Source organism: Malania oleifera, chromosome 13 (assembly GCF_029873635.1).
Source record: "Malania oleifera isolate guangnan ecotype guangnan chromosome 13, ASM2987363v1, whole genome shotgun sequence".
NCBI lineage: Eukaryota > Viridiplantae > Streptophyta > Magnoliopsida > Santalales > Ximeniaceae > Malania > Malania oleifera.
The window spans coordinates 9,720,679-9,738,784 of NC_080429.1; the positions used below are offsets into that span (position 1 = coordinate 9,720,679).

Below are 18,106 nucleotides of genomic sequence, written 5' to 3' on the forward strand. Positions count from 1 at the left end.
ACCATCTCAAGATGTGGAATGCAGTACCTATTCTCTCTGTTAGGCAATCAGGGTCGGGGAAGGGCAAACTCATTCATAATCTAGTAAACAAGGCTCTGATGCTGATTCGTTATGGACAGGTATCAAACCAAATGCACCAGTAAGTTAAGCAGATGAACAAGAAAAATGAAAAATAATACAAAGCAAACTCTAAAATTTCGTAGTCTAAACAATACAAAGCAAACAATAAGGTTTTTGTAGGCTAAACAATACAAAGCAAACACCAAAGTTTTTGTAGTATAACTTTAAAATTTAGGTCCACAAGCAGGAGAGTTACTGTTAAAACTTAAGTTCACAAGTTTACATAGTTAACCTAGTTTGTACAAACAAAAATGTCAACGGCAACCAGCGTATTTGAGTTATTGTTGCAATCTAACAAGTACAATAACCTCACTTAATCATATAAAAATGAAGCGTCACCGTATCTTCTAAATACCAAAGCTATGTACACTGATCTGTGATAAAAAAATTGTACCATACATCCTGCTACTATTCGGTAAATTGGCACTATAGCCTCATTTATACAATCAATTTCCCTAGAAATGTAAGTATGCCAACTTAGATCGGCAATGATCTGACGTATACACCCTCATATATTAATAAAAGTGGTGTGAAGGCCAAATTAGTATGAAATATTTACCAACAGACTTACATGTATGAGTAAAAGAACAGTGTAATCACAAAAGGTATCAGGATTGTTGCAGCCATTCTTGGATTGCATAATGAAGGGCATGATTGGGGAGTAAATTGCAGTGCTCCAGCTTGAGATTTGTCATGGGTGAAGTGTTGTGCCCACTGCTAAACCATCCTTCTATTGCCTCAGCCTCATATGTGAAACCATCAGCTGCTATTTGTGGGTCTTTCATAACTTCCTGCAAATTCAAATACAATGACGATGGTCAAAGTACAGAAGGCAACACTCGAGTTCCAGTTGTCCAGTTGTCATTTCTGTTGAGGTTTATATATACATTGTTGGTCCATGATCTAGTAACTTAATTTTTTTAGGTACAAAGAACACTGTATACCAGTTTTTAGGAAGCCATTAAAGCATTAAAGCTTAAAAAACCTCCTATGATCTGAATACTAGAGAGAGAGAGAGAGAAAGAGAACTTTTTACTACATAGTGTGATACTCCCACAAAGTAAGGCCGACCATTTTGATACAAAAATACAATACTATTAAGCAACATACTTTATTATTACCTGCAAAATTGGACAGACAAAATAGGAAGGTATCCGACGATTCTCATTTGAAGCCAAACATGATACCGATGCAATAGCTGAAACTCTCATCAGCTCCAGCACAGTCCGGATCTCCAACACAAGGTCTGGCTGCTTCTGGTTTTTCTCACAGCACCATAATGCCAAGTTAGCCAATTGTCTTGCTTGCTCAAGTGGCCATTCCCCGGCTGAAAAGTCCAACACCGCATTAAAATTTTCCTTTTCTAGCGCACATTTCATGACCTTCACTATCCCCAAGGCTGGCCTCCCTGTTAAAAGCTGCAACAGTATAACTCCAAATGAGTACACATCTGAATCTGGAGTAACCTCTCCATTCTCAAGGAATTCTTGGTCCAGGTACATAGAGGTAGCCTTCGGGTTAGTTTTGTTCCATTGAGTAAGGGTTGGTTTTTGACCTTGTGCGAGTATATGAAAGATGCCCAAGTCACCAAGTTTGACGACAAAGTTGGTGTCAAGGAGGACCTTGGAGGCTCTTAAATTTCCATGGGCAATATAAGGATTATTGGAATGAAGGAAGATAAGTGCAGAAGATATATCAAAAGCAATTTGTGTTCGAATTTGCCATGAAAGAGTGGGAGTGTTGCCTTTGTGGACTAGGCAATCTTCAAGGCTACCATTCTTGAGGTACTCATAGACAAGCGACCCCGATTCTGGACAGATTCCCACCAAAGTAACCAGGTTTGGATGCCTAATCCTACTCAAAACCTCTACCTGAAAAGTAAAACACAAAACCCCAGTCAATTAACCCTGCAATTCTTTTCAAGAAGGAAAAAAAATTGTAACCGGTTACTTATGTTTCGAACCAATAATCTTTGATTGGGTAATAGTATATGTGTCAGTATAATAACCAAGCATCAATGTCTCAGAACAGATAAATACTCCAATTGTCATCAGACCAAGCAATCAGAATATGTAGGTAAGAAAAATATCACACAATGCACAAGGCTCCTACAACACATCAGGGCATGGGGAGGCCATCATATATGCAGCCTTACTTCTTTTCTGCATCTAATGAGGTTGTTTCCATGATAAACATGTAACCATCCAAGTTTGGATGTAGCACCCTTCGGCCTTACCATTAGCCCAAGGCTCTCCTGCAGTTATAAAGCTCTAAAGCCATGAAAGATATGACTGCATGGTCAACTTTGGCACCTTGCAAGGAACATAACTATTTAGTAAATTCATCCTTGACAAGTTCCACACAAGCTCAATAATAATTTGGAGTTCCATTTGTGGAATTTGAAATTCTTGCCCTTTTTGTAGACTTTTTTTTTTATTTTTTTATTTTTTATTTTGATGTTCGAATGGGAAGAATGAAATTCAAATTTTAATTCCAAAGAACACTGCTATAAAATGTAACTAAAATAATAGTGCTGGAACTGGAGCCTTCACTTCAAATTCAGTTGCTCCTGTTCCATGCCAACTGAAGGGAAAAGGTATTTTACTACTATCAATATAACTCTTTTTTTATTTTGTAGGTTGTGGGGGCGTAAACGTTTTAGTGTCATATGCCAATTAAATTGCTTAATCTTAGAAATAAATTTTTAAAGGTTATCATTAGTTTGTCATGAACATCACAAAAAACTGAAAAAAAACATATCAAAAATCCAACTTCACCCCAATAACCTCATGACAAGCTCCAATCCTCCCTCCATCAACTCAAAAAAATAAAAAATAAAAATAAACACAAAGGGAAAGAAGAAATTAGGAAGAATATATTAAAATATCTAGGAAAAAAAATTCAGCCAAGGCATTGGGCAAATTCTTAGGCATGATAAGTCATTCATACTAGGCATTTGAGAAGGAAGAGAGCTTAACTTTGCCTCATAAAATATTAACATGTAAACATATTATTTGACTTATTATTGGGCAACAGACACTAGGTTCCCAATACACAATATTTTATGATGTAATAACCCCTAATGATTAATAATATTAAATTTTTTCCAATATTATTATAATTGATAATTCCTAATATCTACTAATTAATAATTTTTTATAAATTTTTTTATAACATTAGTTACTAAAATGTTTTAATTTTATTAAACTATAAAAAGTACAATATTTTATAGATCAATTTAGCCATTTTACTTGCAAAAATAAAACGAAAATATTTTCAAAAATATATATTAAAAGCCAAATTTTGCTGCTAAAATTGATGGTCAATGATCAGATCATTATGTTAGTACTCAATCAGGTAACGGGCCAAGTGTATATGAGTAAGTAAGTTGTCCATCATGCAGTTTATATTGGAAGTTTGGAACACTTAAAATCGTGGATATGTACAAGAAACAGTTGAAAATGCAATACATACTTCTTGATGTGATTTTAAGGACTTATCATTAGTGTAAGCAACAGTGATGGTGGTGTAGAAAACAAGAACACATTAAATGCTTGTTTATGCAACTGCAATGTGTTTCAGATCAGACTACCAAAATAAATAATCCATACCATATGATATGAAGGCAAGACCTTGAATACAGCAAGTCCCAAAATCATGACAAGCTGGTTGGTGAGCAAAAGCAATTAGCTCTTGCAGTTATGGTCAAGATCAAACCATGAATGATCTTCAATAGTTAGCTCTACTGAATGTATGGTTTTGATTGAAAATTGGCTGGTGAGTAAAAAGAATCATTCGTCTAGATATTTCTGGACAAGAATTACCTTGTGTCTGAATTCCAAGTCACTTAGTGAGCCGGAAAAGGGTAACATCTTTATGGCGACCTGCATGTGGCGAAGAAACCCTTTATAAACACTTCCATATTTCCCTTCACTGATTTTCTGTGATGGGTCAAAGTGTTTGGTTGCTTCAATTATCTCTAGGAAAGAAAACACCAAGATTTGTGGCCTAAACAATCTCGAAGCCTCCTTTCCCAGCAACTTTCTTAGCTCTTTGACTTCTCTAATTGCATTTCCATGCTCTATTCGTAGCTCATCCCTTTTCTTCTTCATGGTTATCAGCAGTTCCACAGCTGAAAAGATCTTATCCTCCAAGTCCTTCATGGTACAGTGGGACTCTGCAATTCGACTCTCCAACACTGACCTTTGGTCCTGGACCAATTGGAGTTCTTTCCTTAAGTTCTCATGCTGATTCTTGATCCATTCTGCCTCTTGCTTTTCACTTGATAGCAGTACTTCCATTGCTTTTCTCTGGTTCATCTCCTTAGCATATAATCTCTCTGATGTATTGGCCTGTGTGCATATAAAGATTGGTGGTTTGCTGATGAAAAAAGTGGCCAGTATATGCGCATATTTGTGCGTGCACGTGCAAGTGTAGCATGTGTATAAATAATAGGTTTGCAATATAAGCGAATAACAGGAAGAGAATATTAATTTTAATGTCTGATTGACACACTGATTTTATACAGTAATAAACAGTATCCTTAGTGAGAATGACACATGCTACAAGGAGAAAGCACAAAAGCACACAACAAGAGAAATACTAAATTGAAACTCAAACCAGTCTGTCAGAACTTGAACTAAACAAAAAGCAAGAACACTATGCTCTCATGCCATATTAAAGAGTTTAGAAGAGAATGATGCAGGCAGTCATGCCTCCACAGTAAAAAATTGAAACCCTTCTTAGTGGATGATCATGATACTTCCCAAAAATGGAAATTCTTGATCAATGGAGGAAGAATATCACCATTTTTGTTCAATAAGATACCAAAGTGGATGATTGACTCATTCCATACTAGAAATAATCGCGGGATATACTTTGATAACACGGATTCTTATTTCTCAATGATATCCCACGATCAAGACAATTGGCTGAATCCCGTGAAGATGCTGTTTCCATGGCTTAAACCAGTGACAAGTTTGGTGTAATACCATTGCCATTGGAGTTTAAACTAAAAAGCTAAAATAATTAAATAACAATCATTATCCAGAACAAAAAAAATTTGAAGTTGGGATGCTCTGACCAGGCCAAGATTTTTGCCATGCACTTTCCAGTGACGGTGAGATGAGAAATTTAAAATTAATTGATTTTTAATATTGCACATTTCCATGTGAGTAATATGCTTATTGCCTAGGCTTAACCTCATTACCCAAACACACACACACACACACATGGTGCAAGGAGCAAATATATGTCTTGAAAGAATTAATCATTTCCATGTACAGGATTCCATCAAGGTCATCCAATAAAATTAAAAGTGATAGTTTTGCCCAGCACATTTAGTAATGAAAAATATTCATTGATACAATATGTGTTTTGCCTTGGGTATGGTCTCTGTTGCATCCTCTTCTGCTTTCCATAGCTTCACTGATTCTTCAAATCTGGACCACTTTGAGTTCCTAGCATCCATTATGTCATGTTCTAATCTATAATAAATTTCACTAGCTGCTTGTCCATAAGTTTTTCCTATCTAACAAAAACCTCATATTAACTAAATGCTTCAAACTGAAAAAGACTGCACTATTGATTTGAATGAATCTAGAAATAAGAGAATAGGAGATATACTAACTTCCAACAAGAAAAAACAACAAAATGAGCCTTAAAGTCCCACTAGGTGGGATCGGCTACATGAATTCTTTACCGACAATTTACATGGTCATGAGCAATTTCCTCTGACAATTTGAAGGCGGTTAAATCCTTACTATCTCATTCCAAGTTATTTTAGGTCTGCCTAACCCTTCAAGAACTAACTCACTCCTCATTCATGCACTATTTGGCATACATTGTAGATCTCCAACTATCTAAGCCGCCCCTTCCTTAATGTCCATAGCTGTCATGCCTAACTCGCTATGAATATGTTTATTCCTTCATTTATCTTTTAACTTCATGCCATTCATCCACCTTAACATTCTCATTTTGGCAACTTTTACTTTTTGGATATTTTAATTTTTTCTTGTGAATATTATCACACACAAGAATGGTTCCCATACGAAAAACATATCTTACCATACCAGCAAAATAATTGGTGATGATTGATGAAGATTAACTTGGTATCCAAACAATGAGGTTAAAGATCAACCATTTTACCACACCTCATCTGTTAGTGATACAGTCAAACTGCCAGCCCCTTCTGTTGACAAACTTGAAAACATGGAGCACTGAGAACTGATTTCTCTGGATAGTCCTCCCAACACATCAGCATCCTCAGAATTCTTTTCACAGCCTTGTAGCAAAGCTGTTCCTGAACTTTTTTGAGTTGTAGCCAATGCTGTGGTGCTCCCTAACTGAGATCCACTGTCAACAGATCTTGCTCCGCAAACATGATCGGAGTTAGTGATCCCTACTAGAGATGCCTTGCCCAGTGTAGCAGATTCTGGTCTCAAGTTCTTTAATTGCTTACTTTCTGTATCTGGATCCCGGAACAGTGATGAATGTGCAAATTCTACCTCAGTTTCAATTTTTTTAGCTCTCCTATTTTTCAAATGCTACATTAGTGGCAAGATAGCATATGCAGAGTCTATGATAATGACAGAAAATAAACTAGAAATTGTACTTTAGGCAGAGCATATATATGAACAGTATGCTTATGCCAAAATATAAATCAGATACTTCAACATCCTGTTAAACACAACTTGGAGATTTGTGATGCAAAGGCAGCAATTGGACTTTGAAAATAATAAAGCAATCATTTTGTTTCATTTCAGTTTCATAATTCTATGCCAACGAATGACAAGCAATCCCCCCAACCCACAATTAATAAATAGAAAGGGGAAAGGCCCCTCAAAGTGATTAAGGGCCATTTAGTTGTGGAAAACAGTTTTCATTGCCCATTATAATTTTCTAAAGACTTGCAAAAACAAAAAAAATGTTAACTATTTTTTCAGTTTTACAATAACTGTAAAAAAAAAATTTATAGAAAAAAAATTCAAGAATGCATAGAAGAGATAATTACAAAGAAAGGGGCAATCTCCTAACGCTGAAATAAAGAAAAAATAGTTTTATTCTCATTTCTAGTTTTTCAAATAATTACAAATATGCAATCTTGTTATCCAATTTTCAAAATTTATATTCAAAAATGGGAAAACAAATTTTTTAATTATTTTCTAGATTTATGACCTCTTGCTCTATCTTTTGGAGCATGGAATTTGAATCATGGATTTTGATTTGTGTGGATTATGACTCAATATAGTATAAAATTGTTAGTTTCTTCCAAATCCACAAAAATCCAAATCCAAGCTCCAAAATTCATTACATCCCAAATTACATATTTTTTAAAAAACTGAAAAATAAGTTGTCTATTTTGTAATTAGAAAAAAAAAATTAAAAATAAGCTGAAAGTTCTATAATCCCTTGGAAAAATAAAAATGGCAAATGAAAAAAGTATTCCACAACTAAATGGGCCCTAACATTTATAGTACGCTTTGTTTACAAAATAGAATAGGGTGGGAATGGAATGACTATTGTATCGGAATATAATGTTAAAAAAAAAGCAGTAATATTCTAAGCCAAGTGACATTGCAAAAGTTGATTTTATTCGAACAAACATGGAATAGCAAAGGAATAGATTCCATGGGGAAATTTGGGAATAGTTATTTCTAATCTATTCTATATTAGTAGGAATTGCACCAACTTTGCCAGTTATTTGCCTCGGATTATATTCCATACCCATATGATTTCATTTTGCAAATCAAATGTAGTGTTAAGATTTAGGATTAAAGTTTATGTGCTACTGCATGTATTACTGCAGAAGGGTGTTAGACTCATATGGAGCTCATTAAAGAGCATCAAGTCAATTCAAACTGCAAAATTGCAAGTGCATATATACTGCGTGCTTGAGTAGACCAACTACTGGTCCAAAGCACAGATGGCTAGTGAGGGTATGCCTACATCAATTATTAGTCAGGCTGTTCCAAAAAACACTTTGAACCAGTTGAAAATTGCAAGGCCAACGATATAATTTTTTAACAAGTCCTGCTTAAGTCCTCCCCGTGTAAGCTAAACTAACCCCAAGCAAATACTTATGAGTTAAGATGTCAAACACACCTTGTATAGATGAGGCACGCCTTGCAAGCAAACCAAATATGACAGGAAATTGAAGCCTGCTGACATACCATGATCGCTTTCTTAGACTTGAGCTCTGCCATTTTCCTGCAATCTTAATCAGTTTCAAGCCAGCAAATTTAGAAACATGAAAACAATTGCAAGTCTCAATAGAATTGTAGTCCTCAGTTTTTATCCATTGCCATTTTCCTAGCTAGGTTATTTTAAATTCAACGACCAATCCATATTGGAGAGCATAGCTGAAACATAATTCTATTGGAGAAATGAATGGCATGCACCATAGCTTCTACGAAAGTCACATGTTTATGCTCTATTCAAGATCTTGGAGTTCCCACATTAAGAAAGAAGTCATGATCTTTATACCCTTTAACTCACGCACTGACCCTCAATCTCAAGTCAATTGATCACCCCTTAAATGATGACCAACTTCAGTTTCCAATCATTCTAAAACTTTGAATTTGCTTCGTCAGGAACTTCAAAAACTAGCAGCAGGTCATGATCTATCACTGGTACTGAAAGGTATATACCAGGAGATACTATAAATCGCTACCTATTTGCTAAAGGAACTTCTACCTAGGGAGCTAGATATGCAGAGTCTTCCCTTCAAAAAGACATCAAATAACTAATAAAAGAAGTGCTGCACCGTGTCAGGAACATGCTTCAATGTTCACCGAGATCTTCTTTTGATACTGTAAGACTTCATTCCAAAGCTAACAATTAAACCAATACTAACTAACCTGTCTCAAAATTAATTTAAATAACAATTTTTTTCCATTGCAATGCAAGGAAACTGAGAAAGTATCAACAAGAAGCCCCCTTGCATATCAGTAGTGGATTTGAAATACAGGCTCCAAATAACTTCACAAATAAAAACAGCAGTATCACAATGGTTGTGAACAATGGGTAAGTAAAACAAATGGTTCATACTTGGAATAGGATTTATCAGATGCTGCACCCATGACAAGCCATCTAATATTGTGCTGGGCAATCATTTCTATGATGCCTTTCCCTACACTTTCCATTTCAATCCACACTTTATCCACCAGCACCTGCATAAATACACAATAACAAATGGTGATATTTAATAATGTAAAGCCAACTCTTTAACAACACCACTGTATGTAGTAAGCTTGATTCAGACTTTGAACTCTTACAAAATCTGAGAGTTCAATTAGATTTTAAAGTTCAAAAATAACTACCAAAAGTTAATACAAATATCCCCATGCTTCTTAAGTATTCGTTAAACTAAATTAAAAAAAAATTCCTACCTGGCCAATGGCCTAACTCTAATCCAGAACTTCAAAAATAACCAACTCAACGTGGAAAGCATGGGAAGAAACAATACCCCTTCATGGGAAAGAAAGTGAAGGTATTGATTTAAAAGCTTGTGCATCTTTTGTCTTTCAAGTTCCAGGAATGCCTTTGATGCCCGCTGTTTTAGTTTGTAGGCCAAGGAATTTCCGTCCACTGCATATGTAAGGGAAAAATCAACATGCCATAAATTGAAATGTACGACCGAGATCATCAAAGAACCAACGTAGAAGCAAGATAACTAAATCCGAAGTAGAGCATAAAAGATGGAAATGGAAATCAAACTTTATGGTTGCAATTTCCAGCTATACTCAATTTTCACGATTATTTATAATATAAAATCCAATTTGAAGGTAAGAAAATACGTAAAGCTGGGCACCGATTTTTGAAATGACAGATATCTTTCCCGGAACCAATACATACTTTAAAATGACTTCTAGACACCCAGGATGGGGTATAATACTAAATTAAAAACAACCAAATTTTAGGATCTGTTTGTTTGCTGAAATTTTCAAGAGAGAGAAAAGGAAATAGAACAAATCAAACTTTGGAAAGCTAAAATTTTCATTTTTAAGTTGAGAGGGAAGGAAAAAAGACCCGGTCCACCATAAACAGGAAATTGCCTAGGTGATTCAAGTTTATATTTTTTAGCAAAACAAAACCAGATTAAGCATAAGATGCAAAACCCCATCCTCTCTTTTCCCTGTTTCTAGTTTTTTTCCCTTAATTTTCTCCTCAATTTTCTCAGCAACCAAACAAGGCTGAGAATCCAATCAACCAAAACTCAATCCAAAACGTACCAGCCTCGAATACCCAAATCAAAATCTCAGCAAATAAACCCCATATTAGCACAGTAACCAATCAATCAATCCCGGAAAAAGAAATAGAAATCGAAAACTTTCAAAACAAGAACTTGGAAATTACAGAATGGGACTGATAGGGGTGGCTGATGAACATGAAGAAGGCATATCCTCTTCCCAGTAAAGCTCTTCAAAGCCCATTCAAGCTTTGATTTGTCCTCGTTCAAATTTTTCCCCACGGCAACAAATACCGTGTCCCCAACATCACCCAGCTGCTCCTTCTTCATCTCCTCAACACTATTACCCATATTGAAGATTGCTATTTCTCGATCAAAACTTTGAGCGAGTCCTTTCTTGTTTCGCAGTCTATAATGAAAATCTTCAACCTAATCATGCGTTCATTCTATCGATCATGTGGGTCGTCAATTTTTCATAGGTAGAATAAAAAAAAAGACAAACTTTTAAAGCTTTTTGATGAACAACTTTACTACATTACCAATGATTCTTCCTGGTTGCTATTGGCTGTGGGACAGGGATGACAAAGCAGCCATGTAAAACGCATTAATTCTACATGACTGAAAAACACTAAGAATACAGAAACAAGGTCACACTAACTCTCTGTCACTAGCGAATTGCATGTTTTTTTGAAGAGGGTGCTCTTAAGGTAGCTTTTTTCTTTTTTCTTTTTTCTTTTTTCTTTTTATAAATTAGGACATTAAAAATTATAAAATCAGTATGGTATTGGATTATTTTTGTAATAGTCTCTGTAGATTTCTCCAATTTATTGTTAATTATAATTTTTTAAAAAATTATAAAATTAATTAATTAAAAATTAATAGTAAGTTAAAAGTATTATGTATTATGTAATCAATCGGTATTGATATCTAACACATAAATTCAGAACAATTTATAATTACTTATAATTCTTTTTTTTATGGCAAAAAAATATAAACACTTTTTTTTACATAAAATAAAAATTTGACTTAAATTATAGATAGACATGAAAAATTAAAAATAATTTGATTTTGTAAACTAGCTAAATGCCCATCTCATGTATTGGTCTAATTTAACAACAATGCTAATCAAGATCTATTGAAATGAATTTTTCTTATCTAAAAATGCATTTATTTGTGCAATAAATATCTTGATTTCGATATTACTATTTTTGAGACCCGGAAAATTTAATAAATAAAAGTAATAAAAGAAGAGAAATAAAAGAGAATGGAAAAATAAAAAAGGGTATCAACAGGGATTCGTTAACGAACTCAAGGTCTTTGTCAACTAAGTACACATGTCTCGTCAACGAAAAGATACCGAGAGTCTGAGAATTTCATGGAATTTCAGGTTCGTTGATGAACCAGCCTCCTCATCGACGAAGTACCTTCATGGGTTTGTTGACGAATCACTTGAACTCGTCGACGAATGCTGGCGTATAAATAGCGAAACTCTCATTTTCAGCGTGATTTTTTCTCTCCTCTCGCTCTCTCTCTCTCTAAACCTACGATTTTTCCTCTCTCTCTCTCTTTGATTCCAACTTCGTTATAGCCCAGATTGACGATCAGAAACTACCACGAGATTCATGGGGAGATTCTCTACAACTTAGTCGGAGCAGATTTTCAATTTGCTGTTCCAGGGCACCATCCCAAAATCAGGGTAAGTGAGGTATTTAAGGGTTTTATGGGTTATTTGGAGTATATAGGGTCTAAACAGTGATAAATGAGAAATATTTTTGGAAATTAGTTGATTGATTTGGGAAAAATGTAAATGTCAGGGTTTTTAGTTTTGAACGTTGCAGGCGTGGGATTGAGTTTTTAACAGGCCTTTCAGTAAGCCAAGTAAGAGAAATAAATTATAGCTGTCATTTTGAGAATTTCTAGTTGAATTAATACGTGGAAATGAAAATATGATACTTTGCCTGAAATTATTATGATATGAATATCAAATAAAATTGTGTAGCGTATGAGTAATATTGAATTGTGATGTTTTGGCATATGAAATATGATTATAAAAATGTTTTCTATGAAAAATGGTGAAATTTGAGAGTATGATATGTTATATTGAGAAATGTGGAAATTTGCGAAATGAGATATATATAAGAATGTGAAATGTGAATATTGTAATGTGAAATGTGAATACAGAAGTATGAATATTGTAATGTGAATACTACAATGTGAATGTGAAATGTGAATATTGGAAATGTGAATATGAAAATGAGAATACTGTAATATGAATGATGAAATGTGGAAATGAGAACCCTGATGGACAGTTGTTGATATTGAACATCGTACCATTGCTAGCGAGGTGTTAGTGCAACCACACGGTTTTGTGAAGAGTGTGGCGTGGTAGTCGATTGGGCCAATGAGAAGGGTAGTTTTGCCACCTGGCGTCCGGACTAGGAGTGGGCAGGCCAACTGTACCACAAACACATTGTTTTGATCTAACCGGATAAGCCAATCGCAGTTTAGATCCAGCCTACGAACCGCTCAACCCTGACCATGGGGGGAAGCATGACGTGGAGAATATTCTCAGGACAGCCATGAGTTACAAACACGATGTGGATTTTCTTACTGGCGGATACTCATGTGCTGGATTATGATTACTCATTATAAACGCGATAATGACTAACTTTTATAATAACCCAAAAAATGACTATACAAGATTAGTGGAGTAATTACCAAAATAATAATAATAATAATAATAATAATAATAATATTTAATTAATTAAATTTATAAAAAAGAAAAATAATAATAATTAAAATTTATTTTTATTTTTATTAATAAAATATATTATTATTAATATTAATTATTATTATTATTATTATTATTATATAAATGTTAACTTCCTGAAGGATAAATCCTTCAGGAAGACTAATCCCCCCTCCCTTTCTTTTCTATTTTCCTTTTTGCGCAGGTTCCTGCGTAGTCTCTCTCTCTCCTCTCGTTCTCTCTCCCATTCTCCTCAGTTTCGTGACGAATTCTCATCTGGTCGAAAATCAGAGGATATCGTTGGGCTCCATTTTTCGCTTCCGTCATTTCTACCGAAGCGGATTGGTGGCAGAAGCGGTGCACGCGTAACTCCTGGGGTAAACCAAATCTCTCTTTTTTCCTAAATTATAAGCTCAATTGACGATCGGACACCACCACGAGAATCTAGTGATGATTCTCTACGAGTCTAACTGAACAGAATTCTCGTAGGGTCATCGTAGGCATAACCCCAAATTTAGGATAAGAGGGTTATTAAGGAGCTTATTATTATTTAATTGGTGTTGATGTAGAAATGCTAGAATATTGAGCATCTGGGGTTGAAGTAAGATTTTCAAAATTTAGGGTCTGGGTGAGCGCCACGGGTGTAATTTTGGGATCTGCAAGCAAAATTCATAAAATTAAGTGAGAGTTTTACATATTAGTTTAAATGTTAATTGAGGTATATGGAGCCTAGCGAAGGTTAAATGGATATTATTTTTGAAAAATTAATTAATTAATCTAGGAAAAATGCAAATTGCAAGATTTAAATTTCGGCGCCAAGGGCGTAGGATTTGGGGTTCTAACGAGACTCTTAGTAAGCCAGGTAAGAAGAATAAATTATAACAGTATTTTTAGAATTACTATTTAAATTAATATGTGAAAATGAGCATATGGTATTTTGTCTGGAAACTATTATGATATATATATTAGATAAATTGTGTGGCATTTGAGTAATATTAAATTATGATATTTTGGTGTGAAATTAATATATTATAAATATTAGATGAGAACTGTGTGGCATATGACGTGTATTGAAAAATGTGAAATATAACGATGAGTAATTTATGAGAAAATATTGAAATGAAAATTATTGTTGTGATTAGTGGAAAATAATGAAATATGGTATTTATATGTGCGTAAGAATGATTTGCATGAAAAATGAGATTTTGCGAATTACTGAAATGAGTATTTTAAGAAATGTTGAAATATGTGAAACACGATATATACTATAATGAGATGATGAAATGTGCACAGAAAACAATAAGAACATTTATATTGAGATGAATTGAGATATACTGAAATGAGAATAATGATGTATATTGATATAGAAATATTGAAATGTGAAAATGGGAAATATGAATACTGCAATATGGAATTGAAATATAATTGATGAAATGCCAATACTGCATAATGATTGCGGATATGTGGTAGTGAACCCTAATGGATGGTTGTGATATTGAGCACAGTACCATTGCTAGTGGTGTAGTGCAACCACACGGACTCTTGGAGTGTGTGGCGTGACAGTCGACTGAGCCATTTTGTAGAGTTGTTAGCCCCCCTGAGTCCAGATTAGGGCTATAGGCTGGCCAGTCATACTACAGATGCGATATGTGATATGATATTTTGATCTAACTAGGTCGGCCAACCGCGATTAGATCCAGCCTTTGGGCTGCACAACCTTGACCATGGGGGAAAACATGGCGTGGAAAGAAAGATCCTTAGGGTAGCCATGAGTTACAAACGCGATATTGGTACTAAGTACCAAGGATACTCATGAGCTGAATAGTGAAATGGAAATGGAAAGTGAAAGAATGATAAAATTGGCTAAAATGAGAGATGAAAGAAATAATGGAAATTAAGAAATAGAGAATGGTAAATTTGAGAAATGGAATTGTGTGAGTTAATAATATAAATAATTGAGGCAAAGTGAAACTCTCCGCCTGAGGGCTTACTGAGTAAGGTGAGTGCCCTAATAGGTATCAGATGTGGCCATTCCTGACAGCATAACGTATTAGGGCAGAAGGAAGCTGCCTGTATGGGCAGGTAATCTTCCCTATTCTTAGGAACTTCGCGGGTAAATACGTAACGACCTGCTCCTTTTTCACATTTTTTTTTTATTAAATAATCATCACATCATACATTCCAACTCAGCAGGTCACAATCCACCCGGACCCGTGGGCACCAAGGACATAACAAAACATACAGCAGAAGCCTACGTAGCAGAAAGTATAAAATCATATACATCTCATCATAATATGCATAACACATACCAGAGTCACTACAATTACTATTTCACAGTATATACATCTCAAAAATGAAATCTAGGGACAATCCCCACAAAACCTAACTGTTCCTACCAAAAAACTTACCCTTCCAAAGAGGGCAAACAACTGATCTAGATCAACGGGGCTTTTCCCACTCTCCTATCAGAGGCTCCTAAAAAATGTATAAGATTTAGGGGTGAGACACCTCTCAGTAAGGGAAATAAACTAATACCAGTGTGTGGCAACATGAGTATTCTGTGTTCTACATATACCATACATAACATATTCAATACTGTTTATCAAATATGGGAAAACATATGCATATCAAAACATGGCAGAACATACTGCATTTTCATAAACATTTCTCATCTCATATCATAATAATAATAACATAAAAACAATCTTAGTAGGTTAGCTGACTGTTGTCATGTATTACCCCCACATGACTGGGTTGTGTGGCCCGAAGGCGGGACCTGACAATGGTTGGTCGACCACTGCCAAGTCAAACAGTAGTCTGTAGGTCCGATGGGTCTACCCAGACTGGTCCGTACACCAGGGACTATAACAGCACACTTCTAGAAAATAACCACATCGACCATCCAATCTCACACCACTCCATACAGCGGCGTTAACACAGATATCATGATCACGAGGACCATGGACACATAGCAACGGTACCGTGCAAGTGCTAGCCTAGACCAAACCAACCAGGTTCTGATATCATATACATATACTAAAATCGTGATACATGGATATCTCATATCAATAATTATCAAATCAATCATATCATTTTTCACATATACATATTTCATGAAAATCATTGGCCCGTACGCCGAAATTACACATTTTATCATAGTTCGGCCCGTACGCCGGCAAATCACATAGCACAGCCCGTACGCTGGCAAATCACATAGCTCGGCCCGTACGCTGGCAAATCACGTAGCACAGCCCGTATGCTGGCAAATCTTATCCATATAGCATGGCCCGTACGCCGGCAAATCACATATATCTATATATATATATATATATCTCGGCCAGTACGTCGATTTTCCATCATAGAAATCCATATCGTCCCCATTCCCAGAAAACAGTATTTCACAACATTTTTATACTCATGCCACACTAAACAAATTTTCCACGTATTCAACATATCATCATTTAAACAGTATTTTTCAAATATAAATCATATATATAAATATATTTATTTTTCCTGAAACTAGATGCTATATATATATATATATACATGCATTTTCTCAAAATAAACTAACTTAGTTTATCCCCTTACTTGATTCCTGAAAAGCCCCTAAGAAAATCTTCCCAGTATCCACAAGGTTCTCAACTCAATACCCTGAAAATGAAAACTCGCAGAATTAAAGTTTAGTATTTTCGTATGTACAACATTTTCTATAACTACCACTAAGTCAAATTCGACTTAAAAAGTCTTACCTCAACTTAGGAATGATTCCCAACGTTCCCAATCAACACCCCTGGAACTGAAAATTTCCAGTATTAAAGTTTAGTATTTTTACGCCTATATCACTTTTTTCAACTGTCAAAAATCCAAATATTGAATATAAAGTCTTACCTTGGATTTGGGATGAAATCCAACTTCGTTTCCCTGACGATCCGCTCCGACAGACTTGTAGAGAACTTCGCCAGGAGCGTCGTGGTGGCTTCGGTTTGTCGATCCGGTGTAAAACTAGCCCGAAATCGAAGAAAGAGAGAGAGTCGTAGGAGAGAGAGAGAAAAGAGAGAGAGAACACTTCCAAAAAATTTAAGCAAGCTTCTTGAAGAAGCTTGAGTTATATTTTATATATAGTAATCATTAATTAAAGTAAAACGTCTTGAAGAAGCTTTCACACTTTCTATATATATATATATATACCTTTAACGTATATATTAAATGCATATCATAATAACTTACTTATACACACACACACACACATATATATATATATATACATGCTTCAATATTTATATATATATATACATATATATATAAATATATATATTTGTTCCCTAACATACTATTCATTTTACTTGTTAATTTAATTAATTTATTTTATTTTATTATTTTATTATTATTATTATTTAAAAAAAAAAATTTTTCCAGTTACTACAAAATATGTGTTGGAAATAATTGAATTTGAGAAATGATTTTAAAGCTTATAAAAGTTTGTGTTGTATATCAATATGATTATGATAATATATTTATCAATGTATTTTTCTCAGATGAAATGTTGATTTGAAAAGTAAAGTATATTATAACTGAATTCATATGACCACATACTGTAAATAATTTATTCCTTCTTATTGAGATGTGTCTTACCCAAATTATCTAAATTTTTCAGGTAACGAGGATAGGCTAGGTGATAGAGCTCCGTGATCATAGGAAGTTGGGACCCTGACACACAAAGTGAGTTTTTGGACTAAGGGAGGTGTAATTCTCCTAGAGTTCAGTTATTTTTTGGGTATGTACATATATGTATGTTAATACTCTGGGTATTGTATTTTGACTATTATGGATATACTGTTTTCTGCTGTTAGGTTGTATAAATGAAATAACTTTTTACCCGATTGTATGACAAGTAATAGGGTTGTTGACGTAACCGATTTATGGATGTTGTTGATGGCGAGTGAGTATTTAATTATTATTTATTATTAAAAAAAATTGTATGGAAATCAGGGCTTCACAGCCATGGGTTACAGACACGTTGAGATATTTATATGAGGATACCCATGTGC

The 18,106-nt window shown here is 34.7% G+C and overlaps 1 protein-coding gene across 3 annotated transcripts; it reads right to left on the reverse strand.

Annotated features, from left to right (window-relative positions):
- Nucleotides 1-419: 419 nt before the first annotated feature.
- Nucleotides 420-10,990, reverse strand: LOC131146965 (U-box domain-containing protein 32-like). 3 transcript variants are annotated; one of them, XM_058096864.1, is made up of 9 exons: nucleotides 10,849-10,990; nucleotides 10,477-10,738; nucleotides 9,587-9,708; nucleotides 9,169-9,290; nucleotides 8,224-8,328; nucleotides 6,273-6,651; nucleotides 3,945-4,472; nucleotides 1,242-1,991; nucleotides 420-911 (listed from the first exon to the last, which is right to left on the reverse strand). In XM_058096864.1, the coding sequence occupies exons 1-9, from the start codon at nucleotides 10,912-10,914 to the stop codon at nucleotides 729-731; spliced, it is 2,517 nt and encodes an 838-aa protein (XP_057952847.1). In that variant the 5' UTR covers nucleotides 10,915-10,990; the 3' UTR covers nucleotides 420-728. The 3 variants fall into 3 exon arrangements, with proteins under 3 accessions (XP_057952847.1, XP_057952849.1, XP_057952848.1); XM_058096866.1 differs by having other exon boundaries at nucleotides 10,477-10,731; nucleotides 10,849-10,947; XM_058096865.1 differs by having other exon boundaries at nucleotides 10,477-10,755; nucleotides 10,849-10,946.
- Nucleotides 10,991-18,106: the final 7,116 nt, after the last annotated feature.